Genomic DNA, 23,626 nt, shown 5'->3' with positions numbered 1-23,626 from the left:
CAGTGTCCTATATATCCCCTGTCTCTTATACACATCTAGATGTGTATAAGAGACAGCAATATATGTTATACAACTGATTTTTCTAAGACACAAATAAGGTGTTTGACGAAAAACTCAGAAACAGTTAATGAGATACAGATTTTTGAATATTAAAAACTGAGGGAAAAAAGTCATGACCACTCCCTTTCCCACCTTGACCCTGGCTTTAGTAATGATAATGACAATGATACTCTTTAACCTTCAAATATACATACTCATGACAGATCTGGATGAGGACGTAATGGCTCTCTTCCAAAAGTCTTCTAATCTAACAGCTACAGAGGTCACCAAGGTTTGTAAAACTATTTTTTTTTCTTTATTCAATTTATTTAATTTTTTCAATCACTTTTTTTTTTTTTTATAGATTTTTGATCATCTGCCATAATTCCATGGTGGTTGTCAATACACCATCTGCATAAATACATATACTGGTACTAAATACATATTTTAAATACATAATCTCATGCATAATTAATGCCTTGAAGCAAATGTTTTGACATTTATAAAGATAAAATGCTTTAACAAATATATTAATATAACTGAAACCGGTTGTGCATGTAGATTTTATTAACACCATCATTACCTACACCGTAGTAGTCCTACGCTTACTTGCATTTGTTTCTTACATTACAAAGGATGCAATTATTTTTGTTTTATTTTATATTTTCTGTAATCATATGATATTCTTGTATTTTCAGGCATCTGGTATTTCAGAACTTTTGCCCGACTGCAGTATTGATGCTACCATGTTCGATCCATGTGGCTATTCAATGAATGGTCTAATGACAAATGTAAGAAATTTTATTTTATTTGCAATTTACTTAACCAGGATAAAATCACATTCAATGAAGAAAGCTTAAAACTACAAAGAGATAATAAACTTAACTACATTGTCATTAATAGTGGATACAAATATAAAAAGTATAACTAAAATGATAAAAGCAATACAACACAATAATGAATCAAAAATAAATACAATCAAGAAGTATGGTAGGCAATATACAGTGCACAATAATGAATCAAGTTAAAAAAACAATCGAAGTAATTAAAAATATCTTGTTTATTATATCATCATGGTATTACATTAAGAATATTATGGTAATTCAATGATTATATTAATTTTATTTAGGGCGAATACATGACAATTCACATCACACCTGAGAAGGAATGGTCGTACGTTAGTTTTGAGACCAATGCAGAAATGGTATGTTTTAATTACTTTTCCAAATCATTGTAATTACAAAGAGATATCCAGTGTCCTATATATCCCACACCTCCACCCACTTGACCAGTCTTAAGCAACATCCCTACCCAGCATATTTCTGGATATTCAAAACATATTTACCAGAATGCATACTAGGAAAAAGTGTAGTGACCTGTTTTTTTAGATGTCAGAAGGGAAAACTCCATAATAAGTATTATTTTTGAATATATGTTGATGAAAATATATTTTTTGATTTTCCTTCGACAGCCCTGTTATGATGACCTTGTGAAACGCATTTTGGAAACTTTCAAACCAGGGAAGTTTGTGATGACGGTCTTTGCTAACAAGGTTTGTCTTCATTCAAATTCAATTGATAACAATTAGTTTTAAAACATTTTTGTAATCAGTTTTGCCTAAATTTCATTGTGACACAATAAATATGGGGTTAGCCATCTCAAAACCAACATTAGTGACCAGCGACTGTTTAATATATTTTTGTTGTCCATATTTGAAGCTTTAAAATGATAGGTCATTTATTGGCATCAATTTACTATTGCCAAAGTTATGAGTAAAAATATTATAGCTTCATTTTATTAACTCTGCACCAACTTTGTAGATTGTATTTATGATGCATTAACACCAAACAATACTTTAGACCTGATTTAAGATATCTCATATGTTTTCCAGGTAGCAAAATGTGTCTCGTCATATCACGCACTCCGGGAATCATTCCATGATGGATTTAAACGTCAGGATCGTCAGTTCTCGCAGTTCAAATCCTACGACTTGACTTTTGGGCACTATACTAAGGAAGAGGTCATTCCTCACTAGCATACTCTGTGAGAATTTCTCATAAATTTTACAGTATTGCACCTCAGCAGTTTATATACAGTATACAAACTTGTAAATATTGTGAGGATATTTGATTGTGCCTATTAAGTATAAGGTTAAATAATCTTTAGAAAAACAATTTCTTTTGATTTTGCTGTATAAAGGTTTACTACTATTAATTAATTGAATTTTCACCACAATGCATGCTGGGTAATTTTCTAAAGCTGAATTTTGTTGTCACGTTTGAACCGACAACATGAACCAAGTGCTTTTGTAGTGAAAAGCTAATATCAACTGGACGATTTAAATTCTATATATTTTGAAAACTTTCCAAAAACCTCCGAGCCCATTTCGACACCTGAGGCTTACCTAATTCCAAACCACTTTTTTTTTTAGTACCAACTAAAAACCTTGTTAAACTTATTCCTCTAATTGGAGACCGAACCACCTGGTGTCTGTCTGATTATGAGATTTAGGGAATAGAATTGTGTTTTGTCTTGAAAAAAGAAAATCCTAGTAGTAACACATGATTGGGACCCAATACGCTGAGATTGGATAGCAATTGTCTTAACCACAAAGCTACAGCTTCACCCTCTCTAATTATAGAATTTAGAGCAAAGGGAAAATTATATACGAGTGTTTATTTTCCAGGTAACTGCTAAGGCCAAATAAAACAAATTATTGTGTTGGCCACGCCTGATCAGCATTTTGGTTGTTTTCTCGACTACAATAAAAAATATTAGGCCTGGAATAGGCCTATCTTGGTGGATGGTAGGCAATGCGACAGTGTTATGAGACCGTTTTGCTCTTCAATATAGATTTTAAAATGGTCTTTGTTGTATTTTTTTATATTTTCTATTTTTTAGGCATAAGCACAATACATGGTTAAAAAAAACCAAAAAAAAAAAAACGTTTCCTACCGACCTACTCATTTTTTTTATTTTCCCAAAACTTTGCCAACACAAGAATTTTTTTTGTTAGCCTAATTCCTACCACTTGAACTTGCACTGCCACGAGTCAAACCTTATAATAATTATTATTATCATTATTAGTATTATTACTCACTCGTTTATTTACCTTTATTATTATTAATAATATTATTATTATTATTGTTATTATTATTATTATTTATTTGGACATGCACTTTTAAAACAGTGGCACACAACCACAACAGCAGTTCATCCTAAAAAAAAAGACAAAGTTAAATTTTAGAAATTGCAATCAAATAAAAATTCAATGATGGTGAACAATACGATAATCGTATACTGTACAATACAAAAAGGAAAAGAAAAGTAAAATAAAATTACATCATCATTGGGATCATGATTAGAAGTAGAATGAAAGCCAACAAAACAAATTAAAGCAGCTTAACTAAAAAGGAACATCCTCAGTATACACAAAATTGAGCACCCACTCAGAATGACCAAACCAGGGACGCCCATCAACCGACCAAGAATGCAGCTGATAAACATCTTTGATAGAGGTGTAATGACCCGCACAAGCATTCCATCCCCCTGCACAGTTTACACAACAGAGATATCCGTCATCTAAAGCAATACACGTGTAAAAAAGTTAAAAATTAAAATTATACTTGCTATATCTGTAAAACAGAACATATGGCTTTTCCTCATTATTATAATGAAAAGTGATTTTGAAATTACAAAAAAAAAAAAATTAAGTCAAGAGTAAAATAACACATAAAAAAGAAAAATGAAATCATACAGAAAATTGTGAAGTTAAATAACATGAAAACCAACTCGAAATCAGGAAATGCTAACTATGACTGCTATTAATATTCAAAATATGTAGAATAATGTCATATTTTTGTATGCACATTTTTGATATGGTCTTTGCTTGGACAATGTTTGAAGAAGAAAAACCCTGTGCAAAATGATAGGAAAAACTATATGCAAGAAGGAAAAAAGAAATCGGAACAAAAACAATGGCTTTTCCTACTACTGCTTGGGAAATCCAAAAATAACAGAAAATCAACAACAATGAAACCCAACTCAAAAAATACTCAAATCCAAGATCTTCCCCATTATAGTAACAGTAATAAACCATTGTAACCACTAGGGTACAACTCCTTCCTTTCAACAGAATTTAATGGTGCACTAAAGACAATTACGTATATTAAAAACAACAATTTATATTATCATTTTATATTTATACGAAAAGAAAATAAATGTTACATTGAATTGAATTGAAAGCTCTTAAACACTGCCATACCCATTCATGTATGTGTGTTCGGTATAACAAGCACCAATTCCTCTCTGTGCCAAGATATAGGGTTAAAAGCAACCTTAATGGAATGATCTTCCACATAATACCAGGATGCCCCAATATTCAAATTTTCATGAGGAAACGAAAATTTGCTTTTCACGCCTTTGGGCAATTTGAATGAATTAACAGCATTATATAAACTCCACCAAACTGATGTTAAGATATGACATCATCATGCCTATATATGGGTGTGATGTCACATAATGCCCTTAAATGAGCAATTCAGTCGGTAATCATGCAATATTTCACAACTTTACTTGATTAAGTTTTATATTTCTGTGATATTCAGCTACAAGTACCGGTACACTCGCTAGTTATGCGATAGAATGATTACTCTATAAATTAAGGTTAGACTTCAGAAGTAGATTAGTACAAACAAAATTATTTCCCTTACTGTATTTCAACCTAGGAGCCTTGGATTGGGACACTCGTATCGTACTTGACAACATATGTCTTTATTTTTATTTAATTTATTTTTATGTTCCTCATTGTATTTCAACCCAGGAGCCTTTGATTGGGACACTCGTATCATACTTACCAACCTACAATTTGCATTGACTTTATCTTCTTCTGTATTGTTCACATATTTATTTGGGAGTTTATTTGAAATAGGCATATATCTGTCTTCAATATTATTTAATGCAATTGATTGATAATTTATTAATATTTAGAAATGGTGTAGTTTTTAAAATGGTAGCATATATACATTGTTCTTTGATACTACTGTATTTTTTTAATGATTTATCATTTTAAAAAAAATCCACTGCCGTTAGAAAATATCTAGCATATACACTTGTTAGTAATTTTAATAAGTTGGTCTATCTATCGATTAATGCACACAGGGTAGTATACATGTTAAACATCAAAACATATGGTTGAATTTGAATATATAATTACATTATTTGATTACTGAAATATATTTTTAACTATGTATGCTAATGGGTTGAATATAATATGAAGGCTTGGTGATAGTTAATGAGTAATGTTCACGTCATGTTGTTCACCTACCTTAAAGTGTACACGTGTAGTTATTTGCATCCCAGTTCTTGCATTGTGCTTTTAGAATCTGAACCCAACCGAGTCTACGTATTAGTATGACGAGTTACGTCATCATGGCCATTTGTAACTCGCTATTTAAAAAAAAAATTATACATACTAAGTTTATGATTAATTGCTCACTGGGATCATAGTACTTTGTCACGATAATACTGGTTGGTTCTAAAAATATATTCATATATTTGGGAATGTTAACTTTTGCCAGACTATACCGGTATTTCAATTAAAATATGTGAATGGTTTCAATTACATTACGCTGTATCTGTTTGATTTTTACGTATTGATTAACATGTTCTATATGTCGATTTCTAATACGTATGAGTGTGGTTTTGTCAGTGCATAAATCCATAGTTTTGAAGAAACTAATGCCTGGTGGTAAAAGAATAAATGCCACTAGTTTTTATTCCCTCTACATTCATCCGCTTCCGTGGGGATATTTCATGAAAAATAACCATGCATGCTTCCATGGCATATAAAACAATAAGCAGTGTTATGATATAGAGTATATGCGTCTTTTGGTACCTATTTAGTTTTAATAACTTTTCTAATAATAGTGTATACGCAACAGGTGAGTCACATGCGAAGTATTTTAAGAACTACTACAACAAGCTTGCACTGACTTGCAGAGCAAACATTTGTCCATAAATCGGATTTTTCTTCTCTAACAATTGCCGATTCATTGCCTAACTGACGAGTTTTATGAATTAACCGGATTCGTAAACTTCAATTTGTCAACACAAAACGTCCTTAGCCAATCAGAAGTTGCAATTCATCACCGCGTACTTCATTGTCCAATTACGGACGCCCTGTAATAAATATTCAAGAGGTGCACTTGAATTGCCAACATTGGAACTCTTTGGCACCAACACACTAATCTACATGTTTTTGATCTTGCCGCTAGATAGGATTGACAGACTATAAAAAGATAAGTGGGTAACAGGTAGTCGAGATAAAAATACCTATAATGGATCTTATCTGACCATTTGACCGGTTGGACACATTTTACACTCGATTCGCCAGTGGGCCTGGGCAAAAATACTTTGGAGGCGACTTTGGCTGTAACAATATATATTTAAAAAAATACCTTAAACTGTAAATACTATTGCGGAACGTTTGAATCTTAATATTACTTTAGCACTTGTATAACTGATACACATATCCGTAGATAGAAGCGTCTTTGGAGCTCCTTGTACTGTAACTTTACTTATGGCGCCCGAAGATCCCATCGTTTTGACAAATACAGGAATTGTGAATCAAGTAGGACGACTAGCAAGTGGAAACGAGAAGGACAGTCCGTTGGAAAGTAAAATCAAGATTACACTTGCTGAATCTCACTTATGGCGAAAATTTAACAGTGCAACAAACGAAATGATTGTTACAAAGAGTGGAAGGTTAGAAGTCTATTGTATTCTTATAGGCCTATGCTTTCTTTTCATGCCTCTTAAATTAACGCAATAGTACCTTTCTCTCAATCCTTGGCAGGTAGTCATTTTAAGAATTTAAAAATGTCTGTAAATCAACAGAAACTGAACTCAATTTGTTTGCCTGTTATCTCATGGAATTACAGTATATTCAAATCTTGATTAAGTTATATTCATTTAACCTTATGTAATATTCTAAAGTATTAATAATAAGTACTTCAGAAAAAAATACAATAAATGCGAATTCAAACAAACAAATGAATAGGTATATATCCATATATTGTAATAGTATGATGTAAAATATAGTCAACGTGTATTTATTTAATCTTACCAACGTATCAAATATCAGCTGATACATTTATAACATCATTGTTTCTAAATGCGAGCACTTTTTCTATCATTTACCTGTTAATATATATATTATGGCTACGGTATTATATGACTAATAATTGTTTTCAATTTTTTCTGAAAGGCGTATGTTCCCAGTCCTATCTGTCTCAATAAATTGTTTAGACCCAAAGGCCATGTACTCCGTAATAGTGGACTTCGAGCCAACTAACGGAACACGATGGAAGTATTTAAATGGCGAATGGGTATCAAGCGGTAAGCAAGAGACCATCGCAACGAGTTGTTCGTACGTTCATCCGGATTCGCCAAACTTTGGCTCGCACTGGATGAGTAAGACAGTCTCGTTCACTAAAGTGAAGTTAACGAATAAAGACAGTAGCGATGGGCAGGTAGGCTAATGTTCTGAATGTAATTTTTAACTCAGAATTGGTGTTTTATGTCACAAATTTGTATTATTTTTGTCTGGGCCTTTAATTTTGGTTTAGCGTTTGGGTATCGATATAGTTTTGATAGTAACAATTATAACGACGTCTCTTTCTTTTAAATATAGATAATGTTACAGTCACTACGTAAGTACCGTCCACGGATCCATGTCGTAAAAGTTGGATGTTCCGAGAAGCAAAAAAGACTGACAGCTCAATCCTTCCCGGAAACAGAATTTATTGCCGTCACCGCTTACCAAAACGAAGAGGTAATTTTTCTTTCCTTGCCGAGAACGTGTTATTTCCTTTCTTTCCTTACCAGGCTGTAAAGTATTTCAACTGTAGGCCTATATGTTTCAAGTAGGCCTATTCATTAACCAAACATGGGGAACGCTGTAAATGATGGGTTTACGCCTAGGCCTATAGACTCGTTTGGCGGCACATTTAACTTTTCTGCGTTGTTATTTACTGCTTATCAACAAACAACACATTTAAATTGTACCCAAATTGTGTTGGAATCTTGCTTTTGACCTAATACACAATAGTTGAATATATTTCCCAAACCATAAGCAATGTTGGATGCATCAGCATTAGTAAAGATGATCAATAGTAAATTATTATAATTGATATTGAATTAGTTATTAAACTGATGTTTTACGAATTATAATTATCTCTTTTTTCTTTCAGATTACTCAACTTAAAATTAAACACAATCCATTTGCCAAAGCCTTCCTCGACATTAAGGAACGAAGCGACGATTTCTACCAAGAAAATCCACCGTTACCATATTCACATAGTAAGTAGGCCTGCATCTGATAACTTTTAAACCTATATTTAGTTGTTATTAATCTTAGAGATAGAGTTCAAAAGATAGAAGAAATATTTATAAAAATATACATATAAATAGATAAAAAATAAAATATGTTTTTGACAAGGAAATATATTTCGATAACAGCAAATGAATCTCATATCCATGCATTTCATCTATGTAGCAGCGTTTCTTGGGATTTATTTTACGATTTTGGCCGTTCTTTCTTTTTCAGTGAGCGGGTGGATTCTCTCGGCACCAAGCTCTCTGTACGCTTCGGGTTCACCATTTAAACCAGCTTTGCGGCTTTCGCACCCAAGCTGCGACACATTCAATGGTTTAAGAAGTCATAGAACATCACCGTACCCGAAACCCACGTGCAGGCAGATCAAACATTCATCACCAGGTATGTTGAGCTTGATATAAATAAAACATAATTATTTCATCGTTTTATAAATACCGGTAGCTTATTATGTTTTTATAAAATATGGGTATCCTGAGAGTCGATTATGATTTTAAATATAATTAGACTTATGAAAAAATAGGAACCCCCGTTCCGAGAAAAACATCCGTCCCAGGCGAATACCTTAACCACCGCGGCATGAAGATAACGGGAGATAAAAAAAAAAAAACATCGTGTGTTCTGTCTACAAACTACAGTTTAAGATTGTTTTTACCACGAATATTCTTAAATAAATTGCTGCAGAATGTTAAATGTAGGGCTATATGCAAATAATTAAGATAAATACAGTATATATATAGGCCTATATAATTTCAACTTTCATTGGCCAAGAATTCTGCTTCTCGCTCTAATATTTAATTAAATAACTTACAGTATGTACAACGTAATTTTTTTCATTTATTATTACTGAGCAGAATGTGTGTGTCTGTGTATTGCCAGTATATGCACAGTAGGCCCTACATGATATTCGACAGGATTCTCATGTATGACACTGCACAGAAAATGGTCCTAAAGTGACCCGTTAACAACATACAGGAATTCTAGGCCTATATATTAATATGTAAGTAAGGCTGTACATATCATTCATTTTCAGGGCACAGTTATTCAGAGTCATCCCATCCGATACATCCCGCGAGTGACTGGTCTAGCATTCCAACTCATACTCCCGTAACAGCACCACCATGTACTCAGTATCCCCCTACCTGGCAGTCAGTCGGTAGTCATTCGAGTGTCCCGCCCATCGTCCCTTCTAACAACGACCCGGTGTCGTCCGCTTTCCGAATGAGTAGATCGTCTCCGACAATTTCGTTAACGCCAACAACATTCTCAGCATCAACGTTTGATACGACACCTACATTATCACCGGTAACACAGTGCTCTATTCATCAAGATAATTTCAACGATGTTCAGGGTTTTCTCCGGGGTCAGTTACCGTATCACCCGGCGACGACTTTTCATCCAAATTATTCGCAGTTTAATTATGGAGGAATAAATATGCAATAAAATTAATTAATTTTGTTTAATATATAAAAACAATATAATCATGATAATAAATAATATTATAATATTGTTGTTTATTACGAAATTGTGATCCAGTGATTGTGATAAAAGTTACTTATTTCTTGTATATTAAACTTGGAACATTTATACAAGTTGATATTAGTTGAACTTCAAGCGGGTCTTAATAATTTTGAAGTGCACTGGTAGTCACTTAATTATATATATTGAACCATCATTTAAATATTACCTTATGCAATGTTAACTTACATTATAATTTAGATTTTATATTATGGACCAGGGTATTGATAATTCAATGTGTTCTATTCACAAACACTCAGGTAATTTACGGTGCAAACGGTTTGTAACAAATATATATATGTTTATAATACTAAATTGCTGAAGAATTATATAAAATACGATACTTAGGTTTTGCAAAAGTTTGATTAAAGTAAAATATGTTTATCATTTATTACGTCATATTTTATTGTTTACCTTTTTTGCTTTTATAAACCAAAAACCGTGCTTGACGTGTGTATTGGTCATTTTGTGTGATTAATTGGTGAGGAGGGGGGTCTATATTTTTCAAGTAAATCCTAAAAATTGAAAAAAAGAGGAGTGAAAAATAATTACAGGGCTCACTCCAAAAGAGTGAAATAAAGAGTGAAAACGAGTGTGATTTCATTCTGAGAGTGTATTTGACGAATTTTTCACTATATTAATAATAAAAATCACTCATAATTGAATTTCATTCACGAAAGAGTGAAATTGCACTTACAGAGTTCCAGTATGTAATTTACGATTTGAAGACGGAACTATCTTTATATTTTGGAAAAAAAAAACTGATGTATATTTACGTTTATGTTATTTGTTTCTCTGTAAAAATATGTAAATGAGAATAAACCGAATGGTGTTTACAAATTCTGAAGGATTGTTTTGTTTTACATATTTATTGAGCATAAAAATTCATTACACAACACACTTAACCACTAATGATACATAACAGAATAGTAAATATTCAAATAGACCGATTGTCATATAAAGCATAATATATAGAGTTGTATTTATTTATATTTAATATTTATAAACTCAAGAAGCAACTGAATTAAAATTCTAGCTGCATAAAACATCAATGAATATATGAATCGCCTCTTTGGCAGTCAACCTTAAGGCATAACTGAAAATAGATGAATAAATTAGTGTCATGATGCAATAAACCTATTTGTGTATTTACTGTGAATGATGTTGTATTTTAATTCCCAATTTTATTCGGTTTAGCCTCTATTAGGGACAGTTTTATTGGTTCCGAAAGTGCAGCCTTAAAAGGATTAAAACTGTCTCACATTAACACAAATTCGATATGTACAGTTATGGACTACAATAACTTGCTATAATTATTGACTGGAACCATGATGCTCTCAGCAAAAAGTTTTAGTCTAGCGTGAGGAGAAGAAGTGAACCTGTTTTGAACTAACTAAGCATCCTGGTATTTTGTAGGATACGAATAAATAGGATTTCGATTTAGAAACCGCCCATCTTAACCACCACACCACATTCTTGAGAAGACATTCAAAGTCACGCCATTTCATGAGACACTGCCTCACTAGAGTAATTCCTCTTTTGATGTAGATCCTAAAACTAAAGTAACTTCCATTAAAAACACAGTTCAACATTCATGTTTTGAACCACTCGTTTTTCAGAAACGATTAAAAAAATAGAAACACTAAAAAGGTTATTGTCACAGCGGTCATCTTTAATATATCTATGCCAGAACAAAAACAAAGTTTTAACCAATTCTATACTAAGCTTCACAAAATACGTCTGTCACACAATACGACGTTTGTTTTTAGTTTTTCTGTTTGATTTTTACCAAACGCTGTTGCCTGGAGTAAACAGACCATTATAGGAAAGGAATACAGTACCTCTTTTCCAAAACAAAGTAGGCCTACTTGGACTTGGTCACTTTGTCGGCTTCATAATGAAAGGCCGCCGACAATAGTGTAAAAGTGTAAGAGATTAGCTCGTTACCTTTAATGAATTTCTACTTTGTGTCTGTCGTTGTCAAGGAAATAATTAATTTGACTGTATTGTTCGGGACAATATATCGAAAAGTTACCATTTCCGAATTGAGGTGGAGGTCATTGTTGAGGGATCTTTTGATCTGAATAGAAAGTAGAAAACAAGCAGGCTGAAATGTAAACTGGAGCCAGGATGTAACAGTGCATGTATTGGAGAAACAGACATCAATGGTCAGTGCTATTTTATGAGGTTGTTTTTGGTATTTTGACCTATGATGAAGTCAGTCTCACCTGTGACGTAATAGACCATTATATGGTGTCATCAACCCGTCATATCTGCGGTATGTCTCTACAAACTACAATATTTCATTGACGATCATCATAAAAGTTGTGATACCGAACCATTGATTATGATTTAATAGAGGGAAAATAATAACGTTTTTATCGCAATTGTGTTTTTTCGATAGGCTATACTTTTTCACCATAAATAAACCTGAATTTTAACAGCAAAATACACTTGTTTTATATTAGCCTATGTAATATTCATTAATTATAATTATCCTTATTAATGTTTTACTATAATACACACACACACACATATATATAGGCCTATAGGCCCTATATATTTATGTATATATATATATATATATATATATATATAGGCCCTATATAATATTCAAATAAGGTTTGCTGCATAGAGCACTGTAAACACAATATAAATAAGTGCTCAATAATCAGTGCTAAATTAAAAATGAACTTGTTGTTGAAGGGCTATGCTTGATACGAATATATAACATTGTGTTCCTATCTGAGCACTGTTTATTATTAATCTATTTGTATGTATGTACACACACACACATATATATATAAATATATAAATATATATATATATATATATATATATATATATATAATATAAATCAAGATAGCCGTTAACACAGTTAAATTATATATAAATTATCAAAGATACTGTATTTACTTTCTTTGATGATATATATATATATATATATAGGCCTATATATTATAAATTTTAGTGACATGATTTAATTTTATTTGTGTATGCCTAAATCTGCGGCCTATTTAAAGTTCTTTTTTCGCCACGCCCGTTTTGACCAAAAAGGGCTACTAGAGTCCTTGTCTAGTAGCACAGGAATATAGTGCAATATTATATTCTATATACTATAATCACTAAAAATACATGCTTTATGGCTATCATGTGTGTTGGATACTTCCTCCGTGAGAATGCTGAAGAATCATCTTGAAGATTCCTCTTGAAAAATGTCGAAGTTGTTAGTACTCAGCACGTCTTCAGTGGTAGCACGTTGCGCTTTTTACTCTTATACTACTATGTTACGATTTGTTTAGCATTTTGGTCGCTGTTTGTCGACAAACAACTTTTGAATGCATTTTACTACCTGTGGGTAAAAAACAACGGTGGCCAAGTGCTTGCCAAGAGGCAGAATTACCGTGAGATATCATCGGCCACAGTCACAATATTCCAGGGTCCTATAAAACTAAAGGTTTACATTGGACCATGGAAACTGTATTGATTGTTTTTCAAAGTATATTCTGTATCCATCAACATTATTACCCCACTTGACAAAATGTGTCATCGTGTTATTTTTTTTCGGAATACGAATGTATGTATGTGCAAATTAGTAAAACAAACTTTTAGCACGATCTAATTTTTCATACAAAGAGACCACCAGTATTGTTTATAGTGTTGACAAGTTACTAACAATCGGTGTGGATTCATTTCCCATTCGTAGTGGATCTACTTAATATAGGTAATTACTGTGTTTAATGCAGCGACACGATTAAACTTACCCGCTAAATTAAATGTTGACCCTAATGTTGACACTTAGCAATCGACACGGTATTGCTTCCTTTATTCAGTTGTATCCTCACACCTGAGCAAGTACCTTTTGAAAAGGTGTGAACATGCCTGATCTAACCGAATTCGATCAAACATTGCTATGTAATTAATGTTTGCACAATCCTATTCTTCTGCTATTGACCAAGTGATTAGTGAATTGGTACCAAGATCAACCCAACTTTAAACATGTAATTAAATTGATAGCTACAGTAATAGTTTAGTACAACTGATTCGTTGATGCCTGAGTTTATTGGATCGGTTAGATCACTTCCTTTCAATCGGTAAACGAATCCCACAGCAGTCAATTGGTGCTGGGATCATTGCAATTCGCGGACACCTGAGGTGACAAAACACCGGCTTGTCAATCTTGTATTGATATACTCAAAGTAATTGGATTGCGAATCAGAACACAACACGTCTTTCACGACTGCCGACTCAAGTTCAGATTAGTGATCCAAAGGAGAAAACAACATAGGGATTTATAAACACTTTAGGATGTTAATAGGTTTAAGCATCTAACACTTAGTAACCTAAACATCAGGAAATCGATAAATTGTCTATTTCAAAAAGAACATCGGGCAATTGTTATTATTACAGCTTGCAACACGGCATGGTCTGTCGTCCTCATCTATATATAGATACTCAAGCGCTGAAGAAGGTAGCAGGAGTTGCCGAAAATTTCGCAAATAAAATATTTCTATGTCTCCTACAAGTCAAAGTATCGTAGCAGTTTATTTTGTCTGCGTCTACCTATTGATTTATATATATATATACATATACACACATATATATCTGTCTCTTATACACATCTAGATGTGTATAAGAGACAGGGTATATGTAATAGGCATTACGCTGAAGACAGTAGGCGTATTCGTATAATAAATTGTATTAGGCCTATATCCTACCGCCTATTATCTTTTTCTAGACCTCGTTTTATATGTTCACCAAACAAGCACTTAGAACTTCGATGATGCATCATAATTATATTAGATAAATATAGGTATGTGCCACTGATTTATATATCAGTGGCGTATTTTGATTTGATTTGATTTATTCGGCTTTATAACAACAAACACACACAATAAAAATTCATTAAAATCATTTCAAAAAAGCGTCCAAGATCAAAAAACAAAAAATCAGGTCATTACATATTAAAACATTAACAATAAAATTCAGTCATAAAAGAAACATCGACAATCGACAGAGAGAAAAAAACAACATCAAAGCCAAGGATGACTTATAAAGTGAAGGAATGACTTATTTCCAATGGGGTTCTTTCCTTACAAGAACAACAAAGATCTTCATTGGGAGGAGAATGTTATTACAAGCATGATTACGGAAAGATATTCAGGTATTAGTCTAATACCTTAAAAATTTCAAAAATAATTTTAGAGCAATGACGATGTAATCCAAAACAAAGACAAGTCGAGGACTGTAGCCTGCTGTAGTTTAGCCTAGGCCAGTTAGTTTATCGTGGATAAGCCAACCTTCAACAACAACAATTATTATGAAGTCAAATAATAAAAAACACAAAAATTCGGCAAATATCCGTAGCTGGCCCTTGGCTGCCCCCTGGTCCCAAGCCTAAATTCTCGCTTCGCTCGCATGCCTTATGGAACAAATACCTAATAGGCCTAATGTTTTCTCCGGTATGCCACTGATAGCCATAGCCCTTTAACAAAGTATATTACCTATATGTATACGTACATTATATACATATTTTATACAGTATATTTATATACACATACACATAAACATAGGCTCCTGGCCTATGTATAGACCTCAAAACCAAAGCAAAGTCAGTATAACTGTAGGGGGCAGCAGACCAATATTTTCTGATACGGTACCGAACCGGATGCAATTCTTTATCGTAGGTAAGTTGAGCAAAAATTCATGAATTATTCATTAGTGTCTGTGGGCATTACTAGTGCATGTGCAATCTCGCTTCACTGAACTTAATTCGCTGCAGCTTGGGCGAAGGTTGGATATCGGTGGATTCACCAAAAAATATAGATAGCTATATTCTTTGGATTTTTCTGTTTGTGGGGTGGTGAAGCTTGCTGTAATACCTCTGTGGTTTATGTGTGTAATAAATTATAAGCAAACTGACATTAAAATACAGTAAACAGGGGGGAAAAATGGGCTATTATACTACAATTCTAGCCTGGGCCAAGCTCTCCTCTCCCTAGCCTACACCAGGGAGTTGCCTACACATACTTTGAAGGCCGAGGCAATCTAAATTTATTATCATTCTTATATGATATGTTTATGTATTCACCCCTGGAAAGAAAAGTTCAAAGGCAAGGTAAAGTAATTCACGGAAATTCGATGATTTTTCACCTTGAACTTACCCTTGAGCATAAAAGAAAGTTATTGGATCGCCCATCATAGACGGCCTGCGTATTGTACTACAAAAGCAGGCCTAAGAAGACATATTTTGTACATTTTATTAAAGTTAGTGTAAGTTTGTACCCGGTGTACTGCTTCTTCTTCTTTACTCCAAGTAGCCATGCTATTTATTTGTATAGGTCAATAAGTCCATCATCAGAAATGAAATACTACTACTATTGCTATTTACGTTCACGCATGTCTTAGGTCATGGGTTTGTAGCGATGTAATCAAAATAACATCGGCATTGATTACGCCCACGAAGGACTAACATTCACATGAATACTGTAATCGTGCATGGTACAAGAATTTGCGTGAATTTAGCAACGTTTATTATTATAAATATGTTAGCAGTAAACAAATCCTCAATGCTAGAAAGGACACCAAGGCCATGAAAATTAAACATCATCAATTTTACACCACAAAAGACAGAAACCGTACTTTGAATGGGGTGTCTAGAAAACTATCTAGAGAACTAAGACCTAAGATATCTTAGTTTTCTAGATCTAGAAAACTAAGATAAATCTTACTTTCCTAGACCTAGAAAAACTAAGATTTTTAATGATGGGTTGTACCATTATATCATGAGTTATTTTGATTTTAAACCAGTAAAATAAGGTTGTACCATTATCTCTGAAGTGGGATTCATATTTTCTAAGGAATTTGGAAGTACTGTAATCTATCCTTGATTTTACTGTACAGACCATTTGGCATAGTTTTATTTGAATTAATGGAAATTCTACAGGTTGGATTAATTCATTAGATTGTTAAAGCTTCCTAGATAGTCATTATTTATTTATTTGCTTTCCTCATATATTTATCTAGCATTAATGATTGTTTCCTGAACAATGACTGTACAAATCTTAGTTTTCTAGATCTTAGTTTTAGAAAACTAAGATATCTTAGGTCTTAATTTTCTAGATCTTAGTTTTCTAGACACCCATTTGAATGGTTAAACACGAAGGTACACACACAATCTTGTCCCACTTTTGGTGATACAGTAAGTTGAAAAGATGAACGTGTTTAGGCGTAGCAAAAGCTAACGTGTTTTAGGCATAGCGACAGTGCGTGCCTAGCATGAAATGAGCTTTGGCATTATTAATCATACCATAGACCAGTGATATGAAATACCTAAGCATTTTTCTTAAACTATACACGCCAAGATCCTCAGCACATAATATAAATACTGTATACTTAACTATTTTTGGCTGAGTTTTCATACAATCGCTACACGATATGGCCGGCAGCTTTATTCGGTGCTGATTGGTTGGTAGAATCAGAATCTAGGAGCTTTCCCGATTGCGTCGGGCACCGCACGCAATACAATACAACGATTACACTGAAAACATTGAAGCGACAGTGTAGCGATTTTATGGAAATCTGGCTTTATCTTTTAAACGTGTCACCATAAGCGGGGACAAGATTGCGTCCTGGTTTTACAGTGCACCAAAATGAATATTTCAAGCTAATCACCTAAGAACCACTTGACATTCAGACGCACAGAAAAGTAATAAAAAAGCCGTAAGCCAAATGTCCACGAGATATTATATGGCCTATACTCAAATTCAAATACCTGTACATCTATTTTATCTTCACTCGATACAATTAAAAAGTATAAAATAAACTGGATTTGTTATTTTATAGTTCATAAGCAAAAGTTATATTATATTTTGTAAACAATCACAATTCCAGATGTTCTCAACTGTCAATTTAACATTATTGCTGTTTCTAGGAATCTGCTAGGGCCCTCTATAACACCCTATAAATTGTTAATAGTGTGGTATACAGACTGCGACCCTTGAATATGACCGACTCCCCCCCCCCAGGATACCGGTACATAGTTCATTGATTTTCGTTGTTTTCTTGTACTTTTAACTTATCTAATTTAACAGGTTTAACATGAGCATAACAATTTCTCTCTGACAAATGACAATAAAAAAATATCTGTACCTGTATCTGTATGTATACTAATTGGACAGTAGTTTTGATAATAACAATAATAATTATGATAGTCGATTGAATTCATGACATTGCAGGGGCGCCATTTTTACAGCCTTAAACTAGTTATTGGAAAATGTCTTCTTGGAAAATGCCTAAACGCCGGCGGTCCATTTTACATATGTGGCTCGAGTACCGTCTACCCTGATGCTGGTTCATTACGCTGGCGCCTCATACATACTGCTGCAACAGTGAGCAAAATCCACGCCCCTCAAACTCAGCACAATGAACTTGCAAGTAATGGCTTACTTCCTACATTCACATTTACCTCATTTACATAACGTAGTGATACATGACTTGATACTGCAACATGTTGTTGTAACAGGGGTCCCGAGTTTCCCGGATATCGGGACGGCCTTCCCGCAAGCAGACAAGCAATGATTTCCCAGAAATTAACCTATCTCCCGCAAATCCATGCTCTTTGCATGTAAACTTAAAGTTATCGCAATGCGCAAGCAAAATAAAATTAAATATGTTCAGAGAGCTCATTTACCCAGATTTATCCTGTTTATATACATCGTTTTGCTTTATCTAAATTCTCAAAGTTTAGTAAAAAGAAATTATATTTCATTTCTCTAACAAAAAGTATTAGTCTATAATTAAAATAGTAAACATATACAGTACGGTATTCAATTTACCACAAGTAAAATATTACTGTAAATTGAAACAATATTTTGCGTCGATAGGGTCCTGACTAAGTATTATGACCCAATATATCATGGAGTAGGCCTACAGTTAATTTGGAAAAAAAGCTATTGTATAATTAAATTTAAATATTAGAATAAGCAGAATAACAGAAATAATAAATAATAATACAACTAGAAAAACATAATAAATGTTAATTACAAATTTCGCGAAGATTCCATCTAATAATATAGTAAAAACATATAGTTAGTTTAGTTCCATATAAGCCTAGATTGTGTCGTCAGGAACGTATCCAGACTCTAAATCCATCATCAGCCTACTAGGTCACAATTCAGGTAGTGGATTCCAGTTTGGTTTTGGGGATTATCAAGTGTACCGTTGAAGCTACACGAGCCGACGAAACAGGGCGAGATGGTAACATAGAAATTCTATCGGCAGGCCTAAGACACTCTGTGTGTTGCAGTGACATTGAAGTGGTTTGGATGGGTAGTACCAGCTAACATAAAGCTATCTTCCAGTGTTGGTAGCTTCTCCCCTTCGACACTTTTCAGATGAAATCTCTTGAAAACAGTAAACGTGAGTATGCGAAGTGCTTTAAAAGCCACTGGGTATCCACCACACTGTCTTAATCCTACAAAATAACAATATGTAATAGTCCTACAAAATGCAAGTATTATACGCTTATTATTATTAAATATTCAATGTATTATAATAAAGATTTATAGAAAAGAACATTATAATTATTTGGATGAACTTTTTCTGAGTAGACAGAAGCAGTATATACGGGGAGGGGAGATGTGTACCTGCCCGAAAAAAAGCTTGCGCCCACCAGTTAACTATCGAGTCCCCCCCCCCCCACTTAACATTCGCACCTCACCAACAGTGGCGTCGAGAGCCAGTAAGGGCCCCGGGGCAACACCTCACATGGGGTCCCTTCACATGGTACCCACACTCGGCCGCTCCCCAAATTGAGTCTCCTCCTAAATCTGAGAACAAAAGTTTTCATCCTGGCTTGGGCTCGGGCCCTATGGAGATTTTGTTCTTACCCCGAAAATTTTTTATCTTGGACCGGGCCCCCAGTAGACCCGGGCCCCGGGGCAGCGACCCCCTGACCCCCTCTCGACGCCACTGCTCACCAACCCCCTCCCCACCCATTTCAATATTCCTAGATACGCCATTGAACAGAAGGACGAACAAATGCACATACCAAAGTACGAATAATACATGTAAAAACAAGAAAGAAAAGACAGTTGTGTGCACAGTTTGATCTCTTCAATGGGACAGTAGCATTTGATTAAGATATGTGTTTTTCATTCTTTGTGAAGCGAATTTTGATTTATGCTCAATAGACACCATCTGTATGCTAATATATATGTATATATATGTATATATATATGTATATATATATACATATATATACGTATACATACATATAAATACATATACATATATATATACATTTGTATATATATATAAATCATCAATAAAAGGTAAATACAGTGTTGATATATATATATATATATATATATATATTATATATATAATAAATTGCTATTTGTATAGCGCATATTGCCAGAAACTGCCTCAATGTGCTTAACAACAACTAAAACAGATTTAAAATAAAAATGATAATAAATATAGTAGTAATAAGGTGTGGTGGCAAGCAGTGCACGGTCTCTTAAAAGTCAACATCCACCTCTGCTCTGGCGCAATCCCAGACCTCTACCTATGTGGTGCGAACAAAGGAGCAGGTTTCAAGAGATCAAGAGACCGTACAATCACAAAATGTGACAGTGATTTATGATTATATATATATATATATATATATATATATACATATATACATATACATTCGAAACTTACCTGATCCAAGCGGCACAAATGTTGGCAGGTCGTCAGTGTCCAACCAGCGATCAGGTTTAAACACATACGGATCCGGCCAGTTTTCAGGATCGTGATTTGGTCCCCAAAGGTTTGTAAAAATAGGTGTATCTTTTTTGAATTCGTAACCCTCAAACTTTGTATCTTTGATTGGACAATGCGGAAGCAGCTGACCAACTGGACTAGCCAATCGCAGAGATTCCTGAATGCAAAATGAAATTGTTGAACAAGACGACCAAACAAGGATGAAAATGTAGGATAATTGCCAATTTTTGCTCCTGTCTAAAGAAAGATAAAGATGATGATGATGATGATGATGATAATGATGATGATAATGATGATGATAATGATAATGTTAATCATGGTAATATTTATGACGATGACGACGACGATGACGATGATGATGATAGTGACGACAACGAAGATAATGATGATGGGTCTAAGGATGAAGACGATGATGGTGACTAATAAATGATGATGACGATATTGATGATGATAATGATGAGGATGATAATGATAAGAATAATGATGTTACCAATTAGTGATCTCACCTTGATCACTGCGTTGATGTATGGTATCTTATCAGCTAAAACTTCATCGTACTCTTCAGTAGCATCATTCAAAACTCGATCAATCTCTTCTTGAATCTAATAAAAATATTCACGTATTAAAATCCTCAAGCATTCATTGCAGTATATTCATTTTTAGTAGCGATATAGAGATTAGCTCAGATGAAAATGTTCTCTGTATTAAAAACAATAAGAAAAATAATCAAAATTCAGTTGAAGAAATTTTACATTTAACATTTGAGGAGGGTTTAAGCTTTGGACTACAAAATATCAAAATCATAAAAGATTACAGCAAAAGTAATGAGGAAAACCAGTAATTTTAAGTGGAAATCAAACTCACAAAGGCCCGTATTCTCGAAAGTGGACTAAGTTAGTCCAGGACTAAAGTTAGTCCGCTTTCGAGAAAACGGGCGTATATGTTTTTATGTGAATAATGCCCATTACAGGCATCTTTTGAAAAAGATGTTGGCATCGCACAACTCACTAGGATTGTAATAATTTCCAAGCAAACCAGAGACCTACGGTATACGTATATATAGGTGCTGTGACTTAACCAAGTATTCAGTACGATATACACGTCAGGTTGGCAAAAGTTCACCCCTAATGCCCATCTGTTGTGTTTATTTTTATTTCTTACCGCAAATAATACTTATCTCAACAATACCTCTGAAAAAGTTTGGTCATTACGGACAAAAGAGGAAATCCCTACCTTCTTTTGAACATCATCGTCGCTTATTACAAACAGAATAATATACTGCATTGTAGCTCGCAAAGAGCATGCGGATGGAAAGAGACTAGAGATATTGATTATAACTTCTTGCACATCAAACGATGTTTCTCCAATCCCTCCTAGATAGCCATCTATGAGGTCACGGATGTTCTCTCTGTCGAAGTCAGCACGATGTGAGTCAATATACGGTTGTATTGTCGTCTTCAACTTTTCAAGATCTCGGCGTGTTGAATTGTAGAAAGGAGTGTGCCAGAGACAGTGCATCAAATTTACGGGGCTTCCTATCAGAGAGCGGTCATTATTTGCCAAAATGACTTCTGATAACGTTTTGAATTCGTCGTCTGTATACTCATAACGATCTCCTCGGTTGAGTGTAATCGACAGAAGGATGTTGTTGTTAGCTTGATTCAGTAGTTCACACACGTCGACTAGTTCCTTGTTACTCAACACTTCGCAGACTGCATCTACCTCATTCTTAAAAAGTCCTTCCATGTCCATGCTTTTGAAAACTTCATGTAAAAGATGTTTTCTCTGTTTAGCTCCCTCTAACCAGTCTTCCCATGTGATGCTTCCTAAAACGTCGTAAAGTGAAAAGTAATGATAATAATAAAGCTAATAAAAAACAATACCGTACAGATAATGATAATAATCCACAATACGAATAGTAATTATATTAATAATAAAAACAGCAATAACTGACTGCATAGGTAAAGATTCATGGGCGAAATTGTTTCAAACATGTATGAATTGATATCGCAGCGTGTAGTAACTAGTCGCAAGACTTTACCAGAAAATGTATATTGTTATACTGTATATGTTTTTTGAAATAAAGTTTGAATATATATAGGATTATGCAGTTAAGCCCAATAGAATACTGTATTATATTTATACGGTACTCTATATCAAAGTCGCATCCCGAATCAATTATAGTAATCATAAACCTATCTTAGCTGGATTTTGTAGGTAAGTCAGTCAGGAGGGGGGCAGAAGTTGGGCCGATGAAGACAACACTGCCCTAGTGGTCCAGGGACTGCCCCCGCGAACTTTTAAATGCCCCGCGAACTTTTTGTGTTATAGCCGCCCGAAAATAACATTATGAGGCTATTATTTTTTTATTTTTCTTTCTTTTTTTCTTTTTTTTTTTCTTTTTTTTTTAACCTCCCAAAAATCCGCCCCTGAATTTAAAACCAAACACCTGACGTTGGTCCACTACTGTATATTTTCACAAGGTTTTCTTTAAAATCTTGGATAACAATGCTATGTAGGTGGAACATCTAGGGGTGCGGATCAAAGCAGTTGAATCATAAATTCTCGGGAAGGAGAGCATTGTGGTAACCTTACATTCCTGATTAATGACATCTTTGAATCAAGGACTTTTCAAGCCCTTGTTTGCTTTGACATGGTTTGCAGTGGCGGATCTAGGATTTAGCAATGGGGGGTGGATAATGCGATTTGCGAAACACCAAGCGGCGCGGGGGGAAGGGGGGTGTGGTTTTGTTTTGACAAGGCCGCAGACATGTTTCGAAAGGTAAGGGGGGACATTACGTCAGCCCACATCCGCCTCGGGCCCACTATGTTGGGCCTGAGGTGCGAAAATTTTATGAAATCTAGCTCTAGATGACCGGAAATGACACTTTTATATAGTAAAAT

General features: G+C 34.1%; 3 protein-coding genes across 3 annotated transcripts in view; 2 read left to right on the top strand and 1 right to left on the bottom strand.

Annotated features, from left to right (window-relative positions):
• The window catches only part of LOC117113530 (S-adenosylmethionine decarboxylase proenzyme-like), a 14,520-nt gene extending 8,856 nt beyond the window's left edge, over positions 1-5,664 (top strand). Inside the window, exons 8-12 of the mRNA XM_033256889.1 lie at positions 162-331; positions 738-830; positions 1,169-1,243; positions 1,511-1,591; positions 1,931-5,664. Of these exons, the coding sequence (XP_033112780.1) occupies positions 162-331; positions 738-830; positions 1,169-1,243; positions 1,511-1,591; positions 1,931-2,074 (563 nt within the window). The 3' untranslated portion in view covers positions 2,075-5,664. The remainder of the gene's footprint in view (positions 1-161; positions 332-737; positions 831-1,168; positions 1,244-1,510; positions 1,592-1,930) is intronic.
• A 645-nt stretch (positions 5,665-6,309) lies between these two features.
• LOC117113545 (T-box transcription factor T homolog 1-like) lies at positions 6,310-12,457 on the top strand. The gene is made up of 6 exons (XM_033256904.1): positions 6,310-6,804; positions 7,307-7,571; positions 7,733-7,873; positions 8,292-8,400; positions 8,648-8,818; positions 9,468-12,457. Exons 1-6 carry the CDS (start codon positions 6,620-6,622, stop codon positions 9,875-9,877), a joined length of 1,281 nt encoding a protein of 426 aa, XP_033112795.1. The 5' UTR covers positions 6,310-6,619; the 3' UTR covers positions 9,878-12,457.
• A 4,005-nt stretch (positions 12,458-16,462) lies between these two features.
• LOC117113543 (cytochrome P450 1A1-like) overlaps positions 16,463-23,626 on the bottom strand; it is a 9,515-nt gene continuing 2,351 nt past the window's right edge. The window contains exons 2-5 of the mRNA XM_033256902.1: positions 21,956-22,548; positions 21,229-21,324; positions 20,660-20,879; positions 16,463-19,427 (exon numbers count right to left, since the gene is read on the bottom strand). Coding sequence (XP_033112793.1) covers positions 19,237-19,427; positions 20,660-20,879; positions 21,229-21,324; positions 21,956-22,548 — 1,100 coding nt within the window. The 3' untranslated portion in view covers positions 16,463-19,236. The remainder of the gene's footprint in view (positions 19,428-20,659; positions 20,880-21,228; positions 21,325-21,955; positions 22,549-23,626) is intronic.

This window comes from Anneissia japonica, unplaced genomic scaffold (assembly GCF_011630105.1).
Source record: "Anneissia japonica isolate Jap-2015-1 unplaced genomic scaffold, ASM1163010v1 scaffold287748_len1686314_cov196, whole genome shotgun sequence".
Lineage (NCBI taxonomy): Eukaryota > Metazoa > Echinodermata > Crinoidea > Comatulida > Comatulidae > Anneissia > Anneissia japonica.
Note: the sequence above shows the minus strand (reverse complement) of the source record. Positions and strands in the feature narration are given on the sequence as shown.